Source organism: Brienomyrus brachyistius, chromosome 8 (assembly GCF_023856365.1).
Source record: "Brienomyrus brachyistius isolate T26 chromosome 8, BBRACH_0.4, whole genome shotgun sequence".
Taxonomy (NCBI): Eukaryota; Metazoa; Chordata; class Actinopteri; order Osteoglossiformes; family Mormyridae; genus Brienomyrus; species Brienomyrus brachyistius.
Window position 1 is genome coordinate 22,586,850 of NC_064540.1, and position 23,956 is coordinate 22,610,805.

Below are 23,956 nucleotides of genomic sequence, written 5' to 3' on the forward strand. Positions count from 1 at the left end.
CTCTCCACTCACATGACCTTAAATTTAGAAACGGGCAGCATCGGAATGAAATTGTTAGAAATACAAGTCGGTATTCACTGATACCACTAGTGACTTTACTTTAGTACATGGGCTTTGTAATATTACTCATATATTTAAAGAGAAAAGTTGGAATTGACAGCACTATCTGTTTTAATTCAAATTTACACCCCTCCCCAAAAACAAAACTCCCGCCTCAACAAAACCACTGCATAGGTTACGTGATAGATAAACTACTGGTAACTGTAAGTGAATTAAGTAACGTTGTTCCCCCCATGCGTTACATCATTTCAGCGTCTACTTAAGGCGTCAGCTTCTAATACAAACCGAATTAAGTAGCCTAAATGAATAAACACAAATAAATAAAATCTGAGCAACTATAAAAGAAACCTAAAATATCGCCTATCTGCGCCTGAGGCGAACGAGAGTGAGCCGTTTAGAGATGAAAGTGGAAAGAAATAAAAGGCTCAATTTAATCAGCCTTAAAACCCTTCAACATTACGGTTGTGCATGAAACTGCGCGAGTGAGAGTTGTCCGGGGATAAACGCGTTTCCCACTATGCCTTGGAGCAGAAACACCCTCTCCACCACAGCCACCCATTCAAAAGACAGCGTTTTCATTACGAACTCTAAAAGACTTAACGTCATTAAATGTCACTCACACGGCAGAATGAAAACAAACACAAGGACGAATCTTTCAGAGAATTAAAGATGGGTATTTACTACGCTGGCTTTTACTGGTACAAGGAATGTTGATCAGATTCCTCCGTTACCAAACAGTGAAATACATTTATAGAAAGACCAGGTAAACAAGAAGACAAAACGTAGACTTAAACACACGTTTTCCCCATAAAACCAAATAACAAGCGCGTGGGTTTAGAAGATAGACACGTTTAATACGTTTGAGTGTTAAAATGAATTATTTATAATTAAAATAAAATTAACTGAAATCGCTCCTGACCTGTCAAAAGACTAGAGATAACTACTTTCTTCATACTGTACTGGAGCCGAGACAAGACACGCGGGGTGAAAAATATGCGATATAGCCCACAGTATAAACACCAATTAAGTAAACAAACAAACAAGCTAACGAACAAATGAATAAATCATGCGTACATACATGCATACATACATCTGGGAAAATCCCGAACAGAATAAACTAAGAGCATGACATGCCGATATCAATTTCAGTAACAATTGTGTCAGTTAAATCACAGGGGGATATACATTCGTTTCAATCAGTCCTGCAGGAGGCTTTAAAAACGAAAGAAAGAGTTACTAATTACTGACAAAATATGAAAACAAAATACATATATATTTTGAAAGTGAAAGTGGTGGTTAAGGGCGCACATCAACAAATTTCCTGTTAATTCGCACAATGTGGCGATTTCGGAATGAGTACATGCCACTTGCAAAAAAGAATGGACCGTTTTGCTTCTTCTCTTCCAACAGACGATTCGATAGTATTACAAAACTATCTAACAGCAGGGTGTATTGAATAATTCATCTCCCTTTATTTCCCCTCTTGGCCTTTTGTGCAGAGTTTTTTTTTCTTTGCCAGTTTCTGAATGAGAAAGGACAGGCCTGTTTCCCTTTTAGCTGCCCGTTTTATGCTACGCGCTTTTGTACCGCGGAATCTTTGCTTTAAAAAAACCTTCAATAGAATATAAGCTTTTTACGACTGAAGTTCATCTTCAAGTTTGGAAAAAAGAGAATAGGTCTGCTTTTAGTGAAAAGATTCTTGTGACCGTTTATTTAAACCCTATACACAAATGTTTGATCACCTTATTTGGTAACATTTGTCTCCCTCTGAAAACGGTTTACTGAATGACTGGGAAGGAGTCTCTTATGTGCTTGGCTGTGAGACAAAAATCAACAGCGTGCTTTAAATCTTGCCTCCACTCACTCTCTCCCTCGCTCTATCACTCTCCATCTCCATCTATTTAGCTCCGTGTTAAAAGTTGTTTTCCAAAAAGAAAATAATAATAATAATAATAATAATAATAATATCACATTCCAGACATCACACTCCATGAGCAACAATTATAGCGGAAATACACCATTTACAAAAATCGTTTAAAAATAACTTTGTTAATTACGGACTAGAAATGGATACCGAATTAAATACCGTCGGTTGTTATTTTTTTTGACAAACCAGGTAGGTGTGGTTGCTGTCATTAATTGTGAAATCGGTGAACTGTCAAATATCGTTCAAAATAACCATGTAAAAAACGGAAGGCGAGTTTGTTATACAAATTAATTGACTAGTCCCAAATCCCTTCAGTCATTGCTCATATAAATAATTAACTGCAGACTCGGAGACTAAAAAGAAAGACTCAAAGAATCTGACTCTGATTATTTAATTGACGTAAGATAAATAAAATTAATAATTGTGATTGGACTTTAGTTTTGTAAAATAAATTACTTAAAAATGAAACAACACCTAGAATGGCATTAACTTTCAAATACATTATTATTGTTGTTTTGTAATTTTGTTACTTTTTCTTTAAATTTCAATTATTAAAAAGCACAGTGGACGGACTGGATTACCTTTATCTCCGAGAATTCCGTCAATACTGTGCTTAGTTTTCCTCTCTCCGTCTTCGTCCTTTTTATCGCAGTCGTCATCGTCGTCTTTCTTGCCGAACCGGGCTCTGAGAACTCGGCTGATTGAGCTCACTGACGGACACACAGAACCACGACAAAATTTATCATCTGCGTTTGGAAATGCTACTTTCAAGATGGATCCCGAACGGTTTTCAGAAGACATATCAGCCACCCACCACAAAGGTAAACATAAGTTTCGTTAGGCCTAAATACATAAAAGTCACCGTTGTTTTATCTTATATTCATTGATATAATTTTTATTTATCTTCAGACATTTTCACCTTGTTTTCTAACGTTTGCACAATGTTATAACTTGGTGTTGCTTTTTAAAATGTATACGTAGGCCTATGTGTCCGGGAGATATTAAATATCATTATTATTTAAGAAATTGTTTTGGCCTTATCTTTCTGTGTCCGTGCACGTTCGCGCTTGTGTGGTGACGTTTTAAGCGACGCCCTGGTATGTTAACAAGAAAAAAGTGTGCTTACCAGAAGAGGCCTCACCTGAAGGCACCGTGCTTCTGTCACACAGCCCGTCCTTCAGAAGCTTGTCGCGGATCTCCCAGCTGAACATGCCTGGGTTCTCCCGTTTGTATTCCTCTATCCGTTTCTCAACGTCAGGCGTTGCCACCTGCTTTTGGTTTAAATTTACACAGCACAAAACCACAGAAAGAGACAGGACACAAAAACTTTAGACTTGCATCGATGGCGCTGCATCAGCGCTTCACTCCAGAGTCATAAATCACCGCAGTCATCGCACGACGTAATGCAAGTTCGTTTCGGTGTCAGTATCTTTGTTATGACAATTTTAAATATTTAAATATCTTTTAAAATGACGCGGATAAAATACTGCCTCGCTTTAAGACGTTATGTTTCCGTGATGTCCGTAAAAATAAAATTTTATACACCCAACACGAAGTATTAATTTATGATCACAAAGCCTCGCATCTAAACCCATGTACAACTAATGTAGATACCCATTTTTAAAGTTAATACAAGTTCTTTATGTTGCGTAGCCATGTTAAGAATTGTATACTATGTACTTTTATATACTAATACATCTATATGTAAAATGTGGATGATGATATCAATTAGGCCTAAGACAGGTTACATTAAGGGACTGATTTTAGCAGTACTAATTCAACTTCATTTTTGGTATAAAAATATCGAAAACACTATCTAATAATAATCATAATAATAACCCACGTCATCGTAATCTCTAGACATCATTGGCTTTCTTTTTTTAGTTTTACTTAAGGAAACCACTAGCTAGAGCGCGGCCGATGGGGTTCTGCCTCTGTCGCTCTGTATCTCCTCAACCCCGAACTTTTTTTGCACTCACCCTGGGTTTGCTTCCACCTATAGCCCCAGGGCGGATCGACCCGGTCTCCTGGTACCGGCAGAGGATTTTGGACACGCAGCCGTGGGAAACTCGCAGCTGTCGCGAGATCACGCAGGGTCGGATGCCGTGATGGGCCATCTCCACTATCTTGTGTCGAATGTGATTCGGCAGCGGCCTCCCATTGATAAACACTCCGCCGAGCTGGTTCACGCGGCCCTGGCCCAGTGGGGTTGACACTGTACCGCGAGAGCACACAGTTAGTTTCAGCAGCTGGAAATACACGCCCAATTGCAGTCACCGAATGAAGGTTAAAGGAAATGGCCGTGTGCATTCTTTTCAAAATTTGGATGCAAAATGAGCATCAAAATGTCACGATGGAACGGTGTTGTATGGGAATCCAGTCATCGCCATATATATACAATTATTTAATGTTGAAAAAAAAATCAGCTGCAATAAGAGGATGTCTACATTAGACACTGTAATGTTACAGACTGTTTTTCAAGAGTGAATTGTTATAAAATAATTCGACCTATATATAATTTTATATTAACGTAAATCAAGTCAATCTGAAAAGTATTTCCTTCAGAAAATATACTTGTTTATTTAATATTTTAGATTTTACTAAATTACAAAGATTTGAACTTGTAGCTACTGTTTTAGTAATAGTTTCATATAATTTCTATTCATACTACTAGCCTCTTTGGTTAGTGTACAGGAATTTTCCCTCTACCGCTGCAATAACAACAGCAGCAACAATAATAATAATTTCACCATGCATCCCTAACATTTTTATCTGATGGCTAAAATTACTGTACATAAACAGGACAGTTATTTCTTGGTTAAAACTTTTGAATCTGGAAAAGAGAACGGATTTAAGAAGGTTTGGCATGCATCACACACACGGTTCAGCTGTTGTTTTTGCTGGAAATGAGAATAAATTGATGTCATTTTCCCGACGCGAATCTCCCGTGTTGTCCGGCGTCTTCCGCCGCCCAATTGCAGACTTCTAAATACGACGTACTGACCCGGAATTTTTCTAGAAGTATCATTACAGAGAGATGGTACTTAAGTGGCCGGTTTTGCATTCAAGATGAGATGAAGTGCGAGATTGTTTCCATCTCCATTATTCCTAGTCATGCTATACAAATATTGATGTGATCCTTTGAGCCACCTCTTTGTTGCGAATTTTGTTTTGATTTGCGCCTGTGAAGTACTTCAGCAAATCCAGCAGCGTGGGCAACTATCGTCGCTCTTTTTGGACAATTGTGTATCAGATACTTGAGCACGGACGTCGTGTCTCGGAAGGACTCAAACAGAATAAACGCAGTACATAAAAATAAGAAAGGTATATTTATGGAGTGTGCTTGGATATTCCCATGAACAGTCTTTAACATAAATCATTTGACGCGCTTAAAAACGGGCCTTTGCAAAGTCTCCGACACATTTGAACGCTGATGTGGCAAAATAAAGAGAATGACAAATATGACATTTAAATATTGTAACGGGTGATCAGCTCATGTACTAGAAATCGACTACTTCAAGTGACATGGAACTGCTGGATTAATGTTATATGTTTTTAAACTATTGAGGTTAAAGTTTTAAAGGGTGGCAAAAACACTCAAAACACATGCTTTATGAAAGACCAACGTCTTCAAGTTCTGTGCGAGTGAAATTTTTGTTTCTCGGATGTGAATTCTGAAACATTGTGTTAGGCAATATATATCGTGACTCTTAAAAACGGAATCAATACGTTTAGATGCTAAACACCTGCCATATTTGTCAATTAAAAAGCTAGAATATATTTTTAAAAACTTACCTTCCAGTGGAAATCCTGTCCGAGGATAATTCTGCCCTGGCGTCGGCCGCATCATTCGAGGAACAGTTCCTGGTAACGTAGCCATCGTAGCTACACCGAAAAAAAAAATCACACTGACGATGTAAAGTTTTAGTCACACAGACAGGTCCGTATTTTGCAATTATATGCCCTGGAAATAAGAAAAAAATACTACAGATTTGCAATAATTTTAAAATTCAAAAAAGAAAAAAAAAAACAGAGGAGATCCGATTAGGCTTAATGGAAAAAATACTACGCCCCACAAAAGGAGGAAAATAGAAAACACTTGGTAAATCGCACGGCAGGTGGCATTGGAAAAAAATTATAACGACCGCTGAATGCAAGGTGCTGTGTTTGAGTAACGCTGGGGGTGGGGAGGGGGGAGGTTGTATATAGCACTCCTAGGCAGGCGTGGGCAAAGGTGATATTCTCTGTCGTGTTGTACTTCTAGGTCTCGTAGTTTTGATGGCAAAGTCTACGCCAGAGGTTGGGGGTAGTTTAAGTGTCGAACTTTCAGGCAAGAAACAGGAGGTGGGAGCAGCGCGCGGCGATAGGTTCCAAGGCCTTTCTTTTATTCATGAAGGGAAGAAGGGGAATAGCCGCTGGCCCCCCGTCCAATCAGGGCGCACGGCGTGGGACGGGAACGCGCATTCCGTTTGTTTTAATTCATACCGTGGCCGGGCGCGCTTTCAACTGAAATCTGCGGAAAAAAACACAGATGAAATGTATTTAACTTTTCATGTCAGCATGCGTAAAGTTAGGTCAGCAGTATACTTAAGCTCTTCCGTTGGGTATGCACATGGAAGTCGTCGCTTATCAAAGATATATTATTGAGTCTTAAATATGATTATAAAAACTTCAGTATGGGGGTATATTTTCATTTCAAAAGGCTCATAAAGTGTCCAAACGTAAACGTAAAATATCGATCAATATTGCCAAAAAAGATGTCCAGCTGTTTCAATTCTTGTCGGTTAGTCTATCATACCGCTGATTCATTACTGACGTTTGCAAAATACTGCAGTAACACCACGCAGATGAACAGAGGCGACTTAAATAACCAGAAGATGTGAAACTCAGTCTTAATTTTTTATATAAAGGAGGGAGTCAGAAATGACTTTTAAAATATTTCAAATTCAATTTCTGGTGTTTCAAAGAGTATGAGATTAATCAACTTGAAAATATTCTGGCAGCCGCTGATTGGCATGGATATACAATCTATCTCGTTTTGTGTGGAAAAAAGTAGCCTATCACAGCAGGCTATGATGCCAATCCACATTTAACCCTTTTCGTTAATTTTGCAGAACTTCTCCCACCTTCAGCTTGTACTCGGGAAGAACTTAATTAAACCCCACTAACCCCTAATTAAAAAGGTTCTGTCATACAAACTTTCAGGAACTATCGTCTTTTATCCACCTATCCATAATAATCAACAACATAATTAATTAAAAATCAGAGTCAGTGAGCTCTCCCAGTTTCCGTCACACACATTGTTTACCATTGTTTAAGGTGTTTAATAAGGATGGCGCTCCTTTATTTTCCTTTTGTAAGTTTCCCCCTCATTAACGATATTCTACTACATGAATTGATTCAATCGGCCGCACGAAAATGTTTAAATTGGAGAAACAATGTGAGGAAAGGATTGGTCGAGGTTCCAAAAGTTGTGAAACCTGCATGGTGTCGTCACGCAAGTTAAAGATTCTTAACGTCTGAATTTAAACAGAGACTCGACCCTCAGTCTAGCATAAGCTGTCAACTAACACTTGAGGTTATTTTCGGGGTATTTCATATATATATATTCACGCAAAGTTTGCGTGAATATTCAAGTTAATATCACCTTTACCAATTACGCCTGACAAGTAGCCTACAGAAACGGGATGAGTGTGATTTTAATCTTTTGTAACACAATCTGGAGAGAGAAAAAAAGGCAAGACTGACTTTGCCGCATAGACCTACGTCCGCAGGTGCACGGATGTGTTATGAACTGCCTGGAGCGGCCTAAAACAGGCAAAAGCCGGCTGTCAAGACCTCTCAAAACACATCGTCGAACACCAGCCGCTCCGCTGCTTGAATGAAAAAGGCGAGTTATTCGGCTACAGAAAGCAAATCTGACAGAGTTTAGTTGTGTTTTTCATAGCAATCTGAAATTCAATTTCAACTATACTACGACGGTCTAGTTGCCCTGGAACAGCAGCTGTTCTTCCATAATCGATCGTTTGAGTACCAGACTATAAGCGTATAAGTTATAGCTGCGCCTGCTTATTCCCCCCATCATTAAGGGACATATAGCCTAATTGTAGAAGCGTTTATTCCAGGCATTATAACAGTGTCATTGTGGGAAATTGCTTACGCATAACACCCCAAGAGTCAGCAACACTGCCTGTCTTTCGAGACGTAACAATTGGCTGATTATAAAATGAAAACCGTTCGCTATTCAAGAGTGGATCTGTTCAAGCCAAAGAGTGGCTTCTAATTGAATTGATGACAGGTATTGGTATTAAGAGCAAATTGCCATATTTAATTTATTATTGATTTTTTTTTGGAGGGCGGGGCTGCTGATTTCTTGGGTGGGTCTGCAGTACTTAGTCATTGTGCGGCGACTCCACCGTTGGTGAAGAGCAATTTCACAAATAGTTTTTTCGACAATTAGGGTGTAAGAAGGGATGAAATGGCAATTTCACATGCGGATACGGCGCCCAGCTTGCCTCAAAGTTACGATCCATCCTTGGCAAGAGTGTCTTGCTTCATGTGAGCTGACAAACCATAGTGTCTTCAATGCCTCCCGGGTAGACCCGCTAGGTGGTGGGTAAACCTTTACACCCTATAGCAGGGGTCTCCAACTATTTTACCCAGAGGGCCAATTTCCATCCTCGGGTTCAAAGCCAAAGTCCACTCCGTCCTTCAGCAGCTGACACTGCATGTCGTATGTGTCCGAAAATGCGTTTATAGATAACGGTGCTATGGACAGACCACCGCATTGTGAAGCAGTCTGTGCGCATTACATGGGTAAATATTTGCTTCGGTGTGGTCAGTTGGGAACAGTTATAGAGGCCTTAATACACAAGCAAACAATGTCCAAGCAACAACAGGACACTTGGCTACAACTATATATATGAAATGGTGGGTGTATAGACCTGCCGTTAAATTAATTTTATTATAGATTTAATCTGAAATTACAACTATTGAGATAATATTGTATAGATGTGCTGCTTAAAACTTTACTTCATGGTGAACCTCCTTTTGCAAATATAAATTATTCATATATACATATACAGTATATATATTATATATAAAAACATATCAGTCTTCGGGAAGAAAAGATAGTGTTTGATTCTACTGAAGTAAAAGCCAAGATTGAAGGCACTGAAAGTTATATTATTCATTTGTGAGAAATGTATCAACGGACCAACAAACTATCTGGAGACCGCCCTCTGTAAATGTTTGGGAAGTCAGTTAACTGGTTCGTAGGGTGCACATAAATATGAGGAGTTACACTCACGTGTTCCACACCTACAAAACACCATGAAAATACTAGTAGAAAAACAGGCTGCGGAGAATTTAAGAAAGCACGTTGCTGATACCGAGATGTTGAGCTTCCACGATACAAAAACTCGGCTAGTTTTACATAGTTCGTAAATAAATTTCCTATACAACCCAAAAGAAAATTTATATGGTACGGTTCTGGTTAAGCAGACATTTATAGGCTATATAAAGTACATTCACCTTTATTATGGGATTCGGTTAATCAGTTGAGAATATCCAACTGATCTAATTCAACACCGACGAAACAGTAACAACATATAACAGAATCCGGTTTATCTGGCCAACTATGTTCACACATACAGGGGAGTGGTCTCCGGTTGACTCACATGCATACAGTAGATACATAGTTAAACTCATCCGTATCTTTTAATGCCAACGTTTATCCCGCTTTTAACAATCATATAAATTAATTAATAAATGTAAAGAGTTACTTCTTATATGCACATATTTTCTGTCGGTATAGATATAGTCTTCTGTCAAGCATGGGTTTGGTGGTCTTCGGGACCACTTGACCTCAAACCCAAGTGTGGTATCAATTGTTGGCCGGCAGTAACAACTCGAGAGCTCAACTGAGTAATTTCATCAGGAAACCAGAGTCATCCGGCATAAAAGGTTCGCTTGGCGCTGTAGATTAAGTTAAACATTAGCACACGACTCACTTTTGTTTCCTTTAAGGATTCGGAGTGATTTCGTAGGAAATTCAATGTCCGAACCAGAGAATATAGACCTACGTCTCCACAAACTCCAAGAACCATTAATAATCATATAGTCGCATGTATGGATATAATACATACACATCAGTTTCTATGTAATTTAGTTTTTTTTATATATTTGACTTTTTAATATGTTTCATATTAATTATGCACAATTCTGGACTTAGAGAATGAAAACTGTATACATTGCAAAAAGTCAATTAAGGCAGTTAACTGTCAAAGTACTAATAATGATGGAAAAATCATTTAAAAGTATTAAAAAACTGAACATATACCGTTAAAATAATTTCAGCAATTTTTTTTCTTTCGTGCTATCTTATTGCAAAACTTACCAAACATTAAACTTAAAGCATAATAATTCGCGCAATATGAGACGGTACAACGTTAATTTCTAATCCAGAGACTGACGTTGATATTTTTTTCTTAATTCAAGTAATATCTTTCAATTTTAGAGATCTTTTTGAATAATTAATAAGGACTATTTTTATTTAACTTATATGCTTGGTAAACATTTAAGGATTTGAAGCATGGGGCGAATCATCTGCATAAAAGTATTAGCAAAGAATGAAAAAGTTGTTACTAGTAGAGTAATAATGCGCATTTGCTTTTTAGCGCGCAAATTAGATAATTCCCCCTAACTTTGTTAACCCCTTGATGATTTAGTCAACTGGGTTAACGCTGGCAAGTTTATGGGAGGGCGCCTGCAGACTGTCACAGGCTACTAGTTAAATTGTTTGCGATCGCCGTTTTGAATAAGACCGCGGGACAAGAGGAAGTGCAGGAGCCCCCGAGGATCTGAAGAAGGTCAGTCAAACAGAGGTTATGTCAAGGCAAACGGTAGCTTAGCTAAATGCTAAACACATTTGAAAAGAAATCACAGAATGTTGCCTTCACGGTATAATAATGTAATCGCCACCTTCCTGTCAAAAAACACAGAAGCTTTGATCGGCGGACACATCAGTCTCACGAAAATGCGTCGTAATAAATTCCATGTTAGGGGCTCGATGTACTCAGACATTCAACACTTAAAATTGTGTATCTCTTTTACATACAGAATGTCTTTTCCGATCGTAGTACAAGGCACGACATACTCAAACAAAATTTAAACTAGAGCTATCATTTTCAATATTCTTATTTGTTGGGATTTTTGTGTAGCCTACCGTAAAAGCGGTACGGATATAGATTACCTTTTTAAAACTGCATGGGCGTCCGGCTAAAACTATCTGACAAACCAAAAAAGGTGTAGTTAAATAATGCACAGGGAAGGAATATGATAGGCTATTCTGTTTTACCTGTTTAAGCAGATTAATTACATCGGAATGTTAGGTTCTAAATGTGTATTATATTAAATATGGACATTTTAAGCATGTCTGCTTCTATTACTCTGGGAATTAATTAGTATCCCAGATTTACACTTACAGCTCCTTCTCAAACTTAATAATTCATTTAAAGTTTCTCTCGTAACACTTAAATGTTCCGTTCAGAAACAGGTGGAATATGTTAAAACACCAGCCTAAATTCCCCTCACGAACGGCTTTCTTTCACTGAACTGATGCTGCAGTAAACCGGCCGTCTCGTTGCAATAGCATTGCATCACCTGTTGTTATCTGCTCCCTCAGAGGTAGCTGTGGTAGTGGTACATTCATTTGGAGCCATTCCTAAACTTCACGGAAGTCAAACCATGCTTGTTCAGCTGTCTTTAAGAACAAACCAAACGCAAAATAACGCAGAGCAGAAGTTGTCGGTGCGTCAGACGGCTCCCACTGAACCCATCGTAGGTAATAAATCGATTTCTCACAGCCGGGATCAGCCCCGGGAACTATGGCACTATCCTCAAATGCTGCGTATTTCTTTGTAATTGACATATACCTTACCAATTTTAGCTTTAAATTATTATTTTACTTGACTGCAGTTTAACGATCAAACACATTTCCGTGTATATCAATGAAATGGTGGGGAAAAAAACTAAAATTATTGTTATTGGCTTTCTTTATGGGCAATATTTTATGAAATATCAGCACTGCAATGCTACTCCGTTAATCTCACATTTTTAGGCTGAAGCTATATTTTGGTCTCTTCGTTATTAGGCTACTTTGACTGTCGTGGTAATATTTTGAATGAACTCTTGATATTGTTAAATGTAATAAGCATTAATCAAAAGGCCGAAGCCTATTAAGATATACCGAATGCCGTTAGTACAACATCTTTCTTTGCTTGTTTAAACTTTTTTGGTTAAATGCGTTTCACATGCCTATTTTTCCCCCCACAATATATTTGCTTACACATCCCGTCTCTGACGACGCCAAAAGTGCGTAAATCGCTACCGGCGCAATGTGTTCGACAAAAGATATGCATCACTATTCACAAACCCTATAAAAGTAAACTTAATGCTTACTGTTACCAAACGAACAAATCTAGAATTACTCCTGCAACAACTTCCTTGTAAAACAGATTATAGTCATAAATCGATCCTGTACACAGAATTTAATACTCTAATCATACAATTAAAATGCAGTATTATTTCGAAAAGTGTAAATGTTAATACATCTTAAATGAATTACCCTAGATTCAGTCTAACGTTTCTGATATTAACAACTTAATAGGACCGATCATGTGAGTACACGTACACAATAATACCAATATTTTATGTTACAAGTATCCCATTACATAAATCGCCATGCAAAGTCCACCGGGGGGCGTCGCTAATCCCCAGGAGTTATAAACGTGTGACTGCAGTGTAAAGTCAACAGAAAGCCGCAGTGCGCCGTACATTCATAGACGCTTAACGCACGCGGAGCCCTAAAATAAAGTGTATTTGTTCCTGTTGGATGACCGTGACCGACTGATTTTTGTGATGTTTGTTCTCGGCCTCGGTGTGTTTGTTGACCTGACCATTTTGTTCTTTATTGCTGTTATCTGCCGGTAGAAGCAAGTGGTCCTTTCCCCTCAGCTCTAAATATAAAAAATAAGAGATTAGGCTACATTAATTATAATCGAAAACATCGTTTTAATGGGCATGAATACGTTTAATCTATGTTTTTTGTACATGGCCCGTGCGTTATATAAGAGACATAGTCTGGGTTAGGGTGATTCCCCACCCTCGGGGTCCTGCGTAAACTTTTTACGGCTTGGGCACAAAGTGCTTTCCTTCTTTGAGCGGCCTTCAATCTTATCTCCATCTGCGACACTTTCTTCAAACGACTTACTAAATAGCCTCCCCTAGTACGTGGCATGCTGATTATCATTCCGCAGTTCCTGCTGCAAGGTGAGAAAGGCACCATTTCAAGTCCGACGCCAAATCTCACTTTATAATCACTTGCCGTTTGGATGTTTTGCCTTTAGTTTTAAAAATAAATAGAATAAAACCGAGAGAACGCACTTTAAGTGTAAACCGTTTAATGCTAAGACTGGAAGGAAGAGAAGGCGGAAAAATGATGCAATGCTTGCAGAAACGTGAAAATAACAGTAGGAGACTTCAAAGACCCAGAAGGCTGTCTTCACTTATGCTATTTAAAGGAACATATAACAGTAATTAGAAAAAAATGTCAAGTTATTTACTTACCTTTAAGAAGGTAAAGGTTATCCGACAGCATTTACACAGAAGAGCAAACTTCTTAGACATTTATGACAGCCAAACATCTCAGTGAGGCCAACTAACGCACCAAAACAGAGAAAACTCGGAGAAATATGCAAGCAGGTGTTTTTGATTGTACGGGGTCCTGCGTGGAGATTCCAGTCAGAGGAAATACAAACGTGCGGTACGAACCGGGGCCAAAAACCAATATACATACAAAAACTGGTTAAGGTTCTTATGGGGCCATCAGCATGTCAAATACAGTCATATCGCTTTTCAGTTTAAGTTTTTATCCGATTATTAACCGAGATTTCAAAATTGTTTATTAATCCCCGTTTAGAAAAAAAGAAAAACTACACTGCTGTAATTATAGAAAGCCTAATTAGTTTGTATTATTAAAATGATAATGTGAATAGACTTATTTATATACATCTGTAAATTGCGTAAAGATCAGTAGTATACAGATTGTAGAACAATATGTGAAATGTATGTTTAACTTTAGCCTATGTTTGATTTAAATTGATCTGGGGTGCGTTTCCTGAAAGCTTTGTAACACTAAATACTCTTTACCTTGTTCGTTAATTAGTGATTATTTCCGGAAACCCTTAGTAACTAACTTAATTCGCAAGCAAGTTCGTTATTTTCCACGTCGCTCTTTATTTGAAGGTTTGCATGGTATTCTGTCGCGGAAACACAGAGGTTGCCCTAAATATATATATATATATATAAAAAAACGGACGCCCTCTTTTTCAATAATAATAATTAATTGGTCAATCGCATAATATGAAATTATAATGTAGGTTGTCCTTTAGAGTAAGAATGATTTTCTGTAGCCCAAAAATGTAAAGACCTTTAGTAGGATAACAGGATTGTGCACCATTCAGAACTAAATTGAGAATTCAAGCAGCACAATGTATGAAATCATGCAGATACAGGCTAGCACCTTCAGTTAATGTTCACATCAAACACCAGAATGGGGAAGAAAGGTGACTTTGAACGTGGCATGGTTGTTGGTGCCAGACAGGCTGGTATAAGCATTTCAGAAACTGCTGATCCACTGGGATTTTCACGCACACCCATCTGTAGGGTTTACAGAGAATGGGCCAAAAAAGTGAGCAGCGGATCTCTGGGCGAAAATGTCTTGTTGACGGCAGAGGAATGAGAAGAACGGCCAGACTGCTTCAAACTGACAGAAAGGCAACAGTAATCCAAATAACCACTCCTTACAACCAAGGTGTGCAGAAGAGCATCTGTGAAAGCACGACACGTCAAGCCTTGAAGCAGATGGGCTACAGCAGCAGAAGACCACACCGGGTGGCATTCCAGCTAAGGACAGGAAACTGAGGCTGCAGGGCGCATGGACTCAAGGAAACTGTACAATGGAAGATTGGAAACATGGATCCCTCCTGTCTTTATCAACAATTCATGCTGCTGGAGGTGTCAGGGTGTGGGGCAGATTTACTTGGCACGCTTTAGTACCAACAGAGCACTTTTTAAATGCCACAGCCAACCCAAGTATTATTGCTGACCATGTTCATCCCTTTATAACTACAGTTTCTAATGGCTACTTCAATCAAGAATAATGCACCGTGTCACAAAGCTGAAATCACCTCAGGCTGATTTTGAACATGGCAATAAGTTCACTGCACTCAAATGGCCTTCACAGTCACCAGATCTCAATCCAATAGAGCAGCTATGGAATGTAGTAGAATTGGATGTTTGCATCATGAAGATGCAGCCGACACATCTGCAGCGACTGTGTGATAGTATCTTATCAACATGGACAAAAGTCTCTGAGGAACATTTCAAACAGCTTGTTGAATCTATGCCACAGAGAATTAAGGCAGTTCTGAAGGCAAAAGGGGGTCCAACCAAGTACTAGCAAGGTGTACCTAATAAAGCGAGTAAGAATGAAGGGAGGGTCAGTATATGCTACCCTACCATCTATAAAGTAAATCTATAACGTAATTATTTATGTTTATCGAGATTAAATGTCATTATTCTGTTGTGTGATTTCAGAGACATTCTTGGAATTGAAAAGAAATTAAGTTCTTCGTCCTGTCATTCTAATTTAACATGCTATGGGATGCGGCTAATGAAATCAAAAATGTAATTAATGAATGGAATAGGGCATAATTCATAAATTCAGAATTTTGTACAACCCTGGTACATAATAAGCTGACAGATCAAACTTGCTAAGTATTCAGTCACATCTTTTAAGGTGGGAAGGCGAATCGCATTTGAGACAGCACCGTCCAGGAAGCCAAATTACTTGTCAAAATGCTGTTTTGCGAGAGGACATGAACCCTCTTGGGTCATCTCAGTAATAAATAATTAATAAAGAAGTACAGACTGGCCTGGGTTGAAATAATGAGCCTCATTGTTCTGGTGCAGGATGAATTAAACAGAGAAACACCCTAGAACTTTGCTCTCAATCCCACTGCTCAGCTTCTGAGAACTCTCAGTTTCTATGCCACTGGTGGATTCCTGCAGGCCGTTGGTGATGCACAGAGTCTCAGCAAACCTACTGTGTCCAAATCTGTGCATGCAGGCGTCTGTCATACAGGACCATCCTTTCAAGCACATAGTCAAAAGAAGCCCTTAAAAAATTGTGTGTGAATTATAAGTATATTATCCCCTCTTCAGCGTGAACAAGTCCACCGCACTTAACCCGAAAGAGAAGGTATGGCCGTTCAAGAATTATAATTATTTCATCAAGTAAGGAAAGTTGACATTTTCCATGGACAATGTCATTGATCCATGGACAGTTTCATTGACATTGTGATCCTAATTGAAATCCGCAGAAACCTGTTTGTTTTGAGGGTGAAAGCATGGCGGTATCTTACTACGCTTATATTTCGTCATTCTCACAAATGTGAGAATCCTTTGACAAAAAGTCAAATGATATAGTGAAAGACATTCTTCATATTTTGTGCAGAGTAACTGACCTTACCTTAGCTTGCTGGGACATTGCGCTAGCTGTGCCCACCACATGACAGAACACATTAGGATCCCAGTTTGCGACCCCCCCCCCCCCCAGGCTAACATGCAGTGCATCCCACCCTCTGGAGATGCTACAGTCAGGTGTTACATGCGCACACTCTTGCCTTGGTCCAGCTGCTCAGATCCTTAGTAGTGAGGATCTTGCAAGCTGGATCACCCTCAGGGAATCGCGCCACATGACCACAGTGCCGTAACTGACACTCCCTCACAATGCAGGTAATGTGCCTCATTGGGGACTCCAGCAATGAGGATCCAGTGAGCTGGATCACCCTCAGGGAATCGCGCCACGTGACCACAGTGCCGTAACTGACGCTCCCTCACATTGCAGGTAATGTGCCTCATTGGGGACTTCAGCAATGAGGATCCAGTGAGCTGGATCACTCTCAGGGAATCGCGCCACATGACCACAGTGCTGTAACTGAGGCTCCCTCACAATGCAGGTAATGTGCCTCATTTGGGACTCCTGCTGTTCATCTGACACAAAGTCAAACCAGGATCCATGGAGCCACTCTGGCCACGGTCGCCAGACCCATGGGAACCAACCGTGCCCTCATAACCAGCCCTGCCAGTGCCAGTCGTCGTATTGGAGTCACCCATAACCAGAGGAGTGTCACGGTATGGGCACCCACTCAATAAAATGTCTCCCACATCAAAATATCTCTCACCGTGGTCAGAGCATACAATGAGACAACAGACAAGACACCCAGAGAGTACCTTAATCTGAATCTTATAATACGCTTGTTGAAAGGGGTGACATCGGACACATCAGGAGGAGCTGATCCGCCACAACAGCAGCTACTCCCTGAGTATGGCAGCCATCAGAATGACCAGACCAAAAGCAGGTGAACTCGGTTTGCGTACCTCGGAGAGTGTCACCGCTGAAATGCGGAGATTATGAAGCTCCACCCACAGTGCAGCAGGTGATGTCTTGGCACCACACCAGCCCCGGTCCCCAAGAGACCTGACCCGATTAGCTCTTTGGTAGTTTTGACTCCTGATGGCTTTCCCCCATCCCCTTCATGATGCGTGGAGCTGTCCTGCGGGCGGCTGCAGCAGTGAGGAGTGCTGTCTGCTGTCATGGAGCTGGGTGAAGATTTTTGTTGACAAGGCAGATATTACTTGAATCCTGTTTAATGGTAATATACTTTATATACTGATATGTTTCTATATGCTATTTGTTATATAATTCTTTTATATTTTTATCTTATATATTAATACAAACAATTCAGCTGTGTTTTGGATTGTGACATTTACTTCCATGTGTATAATGAAGTAAAACGTTTCATCTTGTTACTTGTTTGGCCTTCTAAAAACTGCAGTATTGCATTTGGCCGTGTAGAGGCGCGTGACTTAACTCAGCTCTCCAGAGCACATATTGAAAGACACACTTAAGTGCACTTAAGTTAGTGTCAGAATGTGCGTAAGGGTCATTTACATGCGACACGCCCATATTTTGGTGTTTCTCCACCCAGAGCGCGAAAATCGCCTAAATGCACTTAAGCCCCAGACTTAAGCCGATGGGAGAATATGCGTAAGTCAAAAAAGCATGCAGCTATGACTTAAGTGCATGAGAGAATCGACCACACAGTGACCATATTAATAATGCAGCATATGCAGAATTATATGCAATTTCCAGCAGGAGGGGATGCCTTGCATGATACTTAAATTGGTTTTCATTCAAGAGGTGCGTCCCAATACTTGTGTCCATATAGTGCATGTCATTTGTTATCTTGCTCAGCATTTGTTAAGATTGTTCGCTAGCAGGAAATGCATCCCGAATATTCTTTATTCAAAATGAACAGACCAAAGTTTATTATGCAAGTGTGCAAGGATGAATTATCAAAATCAGAAAATAGTATTATTTATTAATTATTATAAGCTATCATGTAACATACTCTGCCTGGCCAAAAGAGGCAGAGTTTGCATTTAAATCAATAAATACTTAAGCACCAATGACTGGATCATTATTACAGCTCGACCCTGTTATGCAACAATAAAGTGAAGTCAGTTTGGTTCCTGAATCTACTGAACGGCCAGGTAATCCCATCAATGGATTTTTTCTTTCCTAATGGCACGGGCATATTCCAGGATGATAATGCCAAGATATATTTGTTAAAGTTGTCAAAGAGCGGTTCAGGGAGCATGAGGAATCATTTTCACACATGAATTGGTCACCACAGAGTCTTGACCTCAACCCCATTGAAAGTCTTTAAGATGTGCTGAAGAAAATTTTACGAAGTGGTTCAACATCTCCTGTCATCAATACAAGATCTCGCAGAGAAATGAGCGCAAATATGGATGAAAAAAATACAGAGATGTTGCATAAGCACATGGAAACAATGCACTTTACCATAATTGCACCATAATTAAAGCTAAATATTAAAGTGTGCGACTTATTTTTGCCAGGCAGTGTTCTTTACTTTACTTCTTCGCCTGACCTCATGCCTGTAAGAAGATACCTGGGACGGCTGTCATGCTTCTCACTCGTCGACTTCAGGCTTTGCTCAGAAGATGATTCTCAGTGTTTCCAGTCAATTAGAAATGCTTTTATATTGCCGCCAGGTCTTGTGGGACGCTGACAACCACACCCATGCTCGTTTACCTTAAAAGCCTGCTTACATCTGTTATGAGTGATACAGGGGTGCAAAAACAGAGCGAAGACCTCTGGGGGTGGGTGGGGGGGGGGGGGGGGGTGCAACTGGGAACACCGGCCCTGGTGACACCACGGTTTCTGGAGAGACACAGCAGGAGGCAGCATTTGATGCCCTTGTCACACTCCTTCTGATATGTGGCAACCAGTAAATCCCAAAGTAGCCATGTTTGAATTTGGTGGAATCATAAAGGGCCACAGATTGAGATGGCATGACACATTTTATGATGTTCACTTGGTTTGATAAACACAGTAAGAGCCAGCAAATGAAATGAAATTAAGAACTAGGAATCCATCCATCTAGCCCAGTGTTTTCTCCCAATGCAGGAGAAACCAGGAATTTATGTTCTTGATTGCCTCATTCTTTGAATGAGGTGCACTGGGAGATGAGAGGGAGCAAAAATATGGGCTGTCTGGGGGTCCCTGGGGACTGGGTTGAGAAACACTGGTTAAACTTTCTCATTGGCTAGTGACCCAAATGTCTCACAGTGCGAAGACTGCAATCTTTGGACCTGCGTGATCGGCCATGTCCAGCTCAGGGCTGGAGCCACTTTGACAGCACATGGGCTGACTGTAGTGGACGCCTGTGGCAAGGCGTAGCCAGAACGCATGGGCTGGTTGGGAGCAGGCAAAGGAGCGGTTTGTTGGTGGAGAGACTCTGCTGAGCGCCTGCTGCAGACGTCGAGGGGCTGGGCGGGGGAGCCATGTGGGTGGCGGTGATGTCGTCTTCTCATCCTCTCTTGTCGCCAAGGCCATTATCACCTGACTGCAGCTTTCACCTGTCTGCTCACGTTATACACTCTCCCCCTTTCTCCCAACAGAGCCAGACAGTGCTAATGACACCCCAGGCAGCTCACCCTCTCACCCCAAAGCCCGGGGAGGTGGCAGCGAAGAATAGGAAGGGGGTTGGGGGGGGCGGGGGGGGGGTGGTTTCAGTTTGCTTGGCACAGGCGTCGCCGCAAATAGATACTGTTGCATAATTGATCTGCTCTTCCGTATTGCGCTGTAATCTTCATGCCGTTGGTGGGGGCCACACTTGGCGAGAGTGTGGGCTGAGAGGCTCATCTCCCCGCTGAGGGGGGAGGCGCCTTGGACGGGACTCTCTGCTACCCTGGGAAGTGTGGGAAGGGGGCCTGCAGAGTCTGATCCGCCGCTCTGTGTCCGATTGGGATTACTGCACTCTGCCCCCGCAGTCGTTTGGGGCGCTGAGATAGCGGGTACCAGAGTCTTTGGGGCCCACGGATGACAGAGGCGCCGCGTGGAAACCTTGACCTCTGACCTGAAATGCTCACCTTGACCGTGAGGATCAAACTTAATAGTGGTCAGGGCTGCAGTTTGGCCAAACGCCTCAGAACATCGACTGCCTGTGAAGTACGTCAAAATCCTGCATGTAACTTGTTTGAACTAATCCATTCGAAAGCAATTTTATGGAAGTAACTGTACCCGCAGAAAGCAGCTTGGCCTCAGAGGAAGCAGCAATCTACACAAACCTTAAGTCTTCTAATATTTGTTCAAATCAGCAACAAATTCCAGTTTCTGCAAAACAAACACCTACACAGCAGCACCGATCTGCCTCCTCTGCCTGTCAGGGTAAAGGCTGCTCATATTTCACAGCCCTTGACGACAGCAGGGTTCGAGGGTGAGGAGTGGAATGTTCCAGAAGAGCACTGTGCTGAGTGTGGGCACGGCAAGGCACCGACTAACCTGCCACCTGTACAAACACTTACCCACCCAAATCTATTTTTTTTCATCGCTTCACTTCCTCATAGCAAAGATCATTTTTGAAATGATGCCAACATTTATTGAAAATGCAGAATATGAATTGCTTGTCATTGGGCATTTTCAGGCATGGCATATTCACCACAGCGATAAAACTGTACTGTGCCCTCTAATGAACCCAGATACCTGATTGGACTGAATTAGCAAGTAGAATTGGTGCTGGTATGAGGAGTTTCTAGATTCTTGCTTTTTAATTCTCCATAAAATGGACAGAGGCTTAATGAAGCCAAGGTAACATTTAACAGGTAACATGAAAATACGTGTGTATTCAAAAATGTAGTTTTTGGTATTTAATACCTATGCACAATTATTCGGCACAAAAGAGTGACAGACAGGATACAGAGCAGTGGGGCATCGGAGGCTCTGGGTCTGTCACACAGAGTGATAAGGTTTGAAGCAGGAGACCAGTAAGAGTACAGCTTTGTGTTCTGTCACGCAAATATGATGTAACTTGATTGGGAATGTAATTCTAAAACCAGTCAATTTATAATCCATCCATTAGTCTATTAATCACCAATGTTCTAGAATCACATGTACATGCCTGTCGAAGGCCCAGTTAATGCTGAAACAGACCAGTGGATACAGGCTAGACTTGCATTATGGGAGGCGGTGCTGCCGCAGTCCTGCGGGTGGCTCAGGAGTCGCGGTCATTTCTCTGTGACCCCACACGGCCCATCCACTGGGTTATTCATACCAGGTTTGCTTGGCCCATCTCCTTAATCTCAGCTCGTCCTCTCCTTCAGGGTGGAAGCTTGATGTAAAGAGTGTCAAGAGTTCACGACCCAAGGGATGGGGCTGCTTCCCGGAAGTGCTGTGTGAGGGTCGTATTCAGTGTCTGTGTCTGACGACTGACAGAGGATTCAGGGACACCACAGACAGCAGCACAGCTGCAAAGCTTTCGAGACACTCTTGGGTTACTGAGATACTTTTGGGAAGCAATAAATACTGCGTTACATATATGTGGGAAATCCAGTTAAATTCCCACAGGATCCAGTAAGTTGTGGGAAGGTAGGTATGTAGATGTAAATAAATTACAAAATAAAAACTAAGGGAGCATTAAGAAGTAACATACACAATACACATGGTACACAAAGGACCCGTATCCATGGTGACCCATGGTGTATTTCGGAGGGATTAGCAAACTTTGTAGCAGCACATCTCTTTCATAGTATTATAGTGTGCTTTTAAGGGTGCAGCAGGATGCATTGTTAAATAATAAGTAAATAAATTATAGGTTGTATTTTTATCTGTACAGAGATACAAAGAAATGTACAAATGAAAGATTGCACTAGTAACCAGAAGTGCTTGGTACAGTGGGAAGGTCAGTGATTCAGTGGGGGTGAGCAGAAGTGTTCATTGCCCTCACTGTCTGGGGAATGAAGATGTTTCCAAACCTGGTGGTCTTGATTCAGATACTCCTGTACCTCTTCCCTGACGGCAGGAGGAAAATCAGGCTGGGGGTGGGATGTTTGTGGGGCCATAATGATGCTGGAGGATCCGTGGATTCAACATTGGTTAAAGATCTCCAGCTGGGATGGGAGAAGGGATATGATGATCTTCCCAGCTGTTCTATCTACCCTGTTAAGCTGTTTCTATATAAAGACTAATTTCCATACATTACTTAAAGACTCATTTCCATACATTGCTTAAAGACTCATTTCCATTCATTGCTTAAAGACTCATTTCCATTCATTGCTTAAGGACTTATTTTCATACATTAAAGACTCATTTCCATACATTGTTTAAAGAATCATTTCCAATCATTGCTTAAAGACTCATTTTCATAAATTGCTTAAAGACTCATTTCTATACATTGCTTAAAGACTCATTCCCATTCATTGCTTAAGGACTTATTTTCATACATTAAAGGCTCATTTCCATACATTGCTTAAAGACTCATTTCCATTCATTGCTTAAAGACTCATTTCCATACATTAAAGACTCATTTCCATACATTAAAGACTCATTTCCATACATTACTTAAAGACTCATTTCCATACATTGCTTAAAGACTCATTTTCATAACATGCTTCACATTGTTCATACAAAATTCACACCACTTTTTACCTTTCCATACCACCAACGGTTTTCATACCATTCAAGGGAAATCTTTTAAAAGAAATTTAAGAAATAACCAAATGAAAATAACGGCCTTGATTGAATTTCCCCTTTTCATGTCACTCCAGATGATGACAAAATTCAAAAAATGCCTTTATAAAAATTACATTAGTATAGCAGTACCTTCGGGTCATACACAGAACGTGCGTGTGTTTGTTTTTAAGCTCCGATGGTTGAGCTGATATTAGCATTTAATATCTTGTGGTCTAAACAGTACAGTCTTCAGCTCTCAATAGCATGTGATGGGACTGACTGTTCTGATTTCTTTTTAATAGGTTGCAGTCGCCTTCCTTTGAGAGAGAAAAAAAGAAACGAATGAAAGAACTCAGTTGAATGAAGATATAAGAACATGGTTTACATTTAACACGGCATCCAAATTAGTCTCACTAAATTGATCTGCGAGGCCAGTCCGTGCAGGGGGATAATTCGATGGCTAGCCTCTTGCCGGTGTCCCAGTGTCTATGCCTCTGGGTCGTCAGTCAGGGTCAGAGCTCATTTCTGCTAAGGAGGCCAAGACATGACAACTGATTTAATTTCAATTTTTGGACACTGACACAGAGAGGCCTTAAAAACGTGCATGGTTGTAGTTTTACACAATGGAAGTAGGGACTGACGGCTAGCGGTAGTGTTGCTGGGAACGGACCAAGGATCTCATATCACTGGAAGAGGATTGTTGCCCCTCCCCCCACAAAAAGTGAGAGCTTAATTTGTCTGGTTTTAAAATTCCCTATAGCATGAATGAAGAATGGCTTGATATTTAATTCACTTCGGTTAAAAGA

The 23,956-nt window shown here is 40.6% G+C and overlaps 1 protein-coding gene across 2 annotated transcripts in view; it reads right to left on the bottom strand.

Annotated features, from left to right (window-relative positions):
- Window positions 1–6,330, bottom strand: part of pax7a (paired box 7a) — a 55,122-nt gene extending 48,792 nt beyond the window's left edge. Inside the window, exons 1-4 of one of the 2 annotated variants that reach the window (XM_049023951.1) lie at window positions 5,783–6,330; window positions 3,967–4,202; window positions 3,129–3,258; window positions 2,569–2,697 (exon numbers count right to left, since the gene is read on the bottom strand). In XM_049023951.1, the coding sequence (XP_048879908.1) occupies window positions 2,569–2,697; window positions 3,129–3,258; window positions 3,967–4,202; window positions 5,783–5,867 (580 nt within the window). In that variant the 5' untranslated portion in view covers window positions 5,868–6,330. Of the gene's footprint in view, window positions 1–2,568; window positions 2,698–3,113; window positions 3,259–3,966; window positions 4,203–5,782 lie in introns of both variants that reach the window. The other variant, XM_049023950.1, reaches the window with a different exon arrangement.
- Window positions 6,331–23,956: the final 17,626 nt, after the last annotated feature.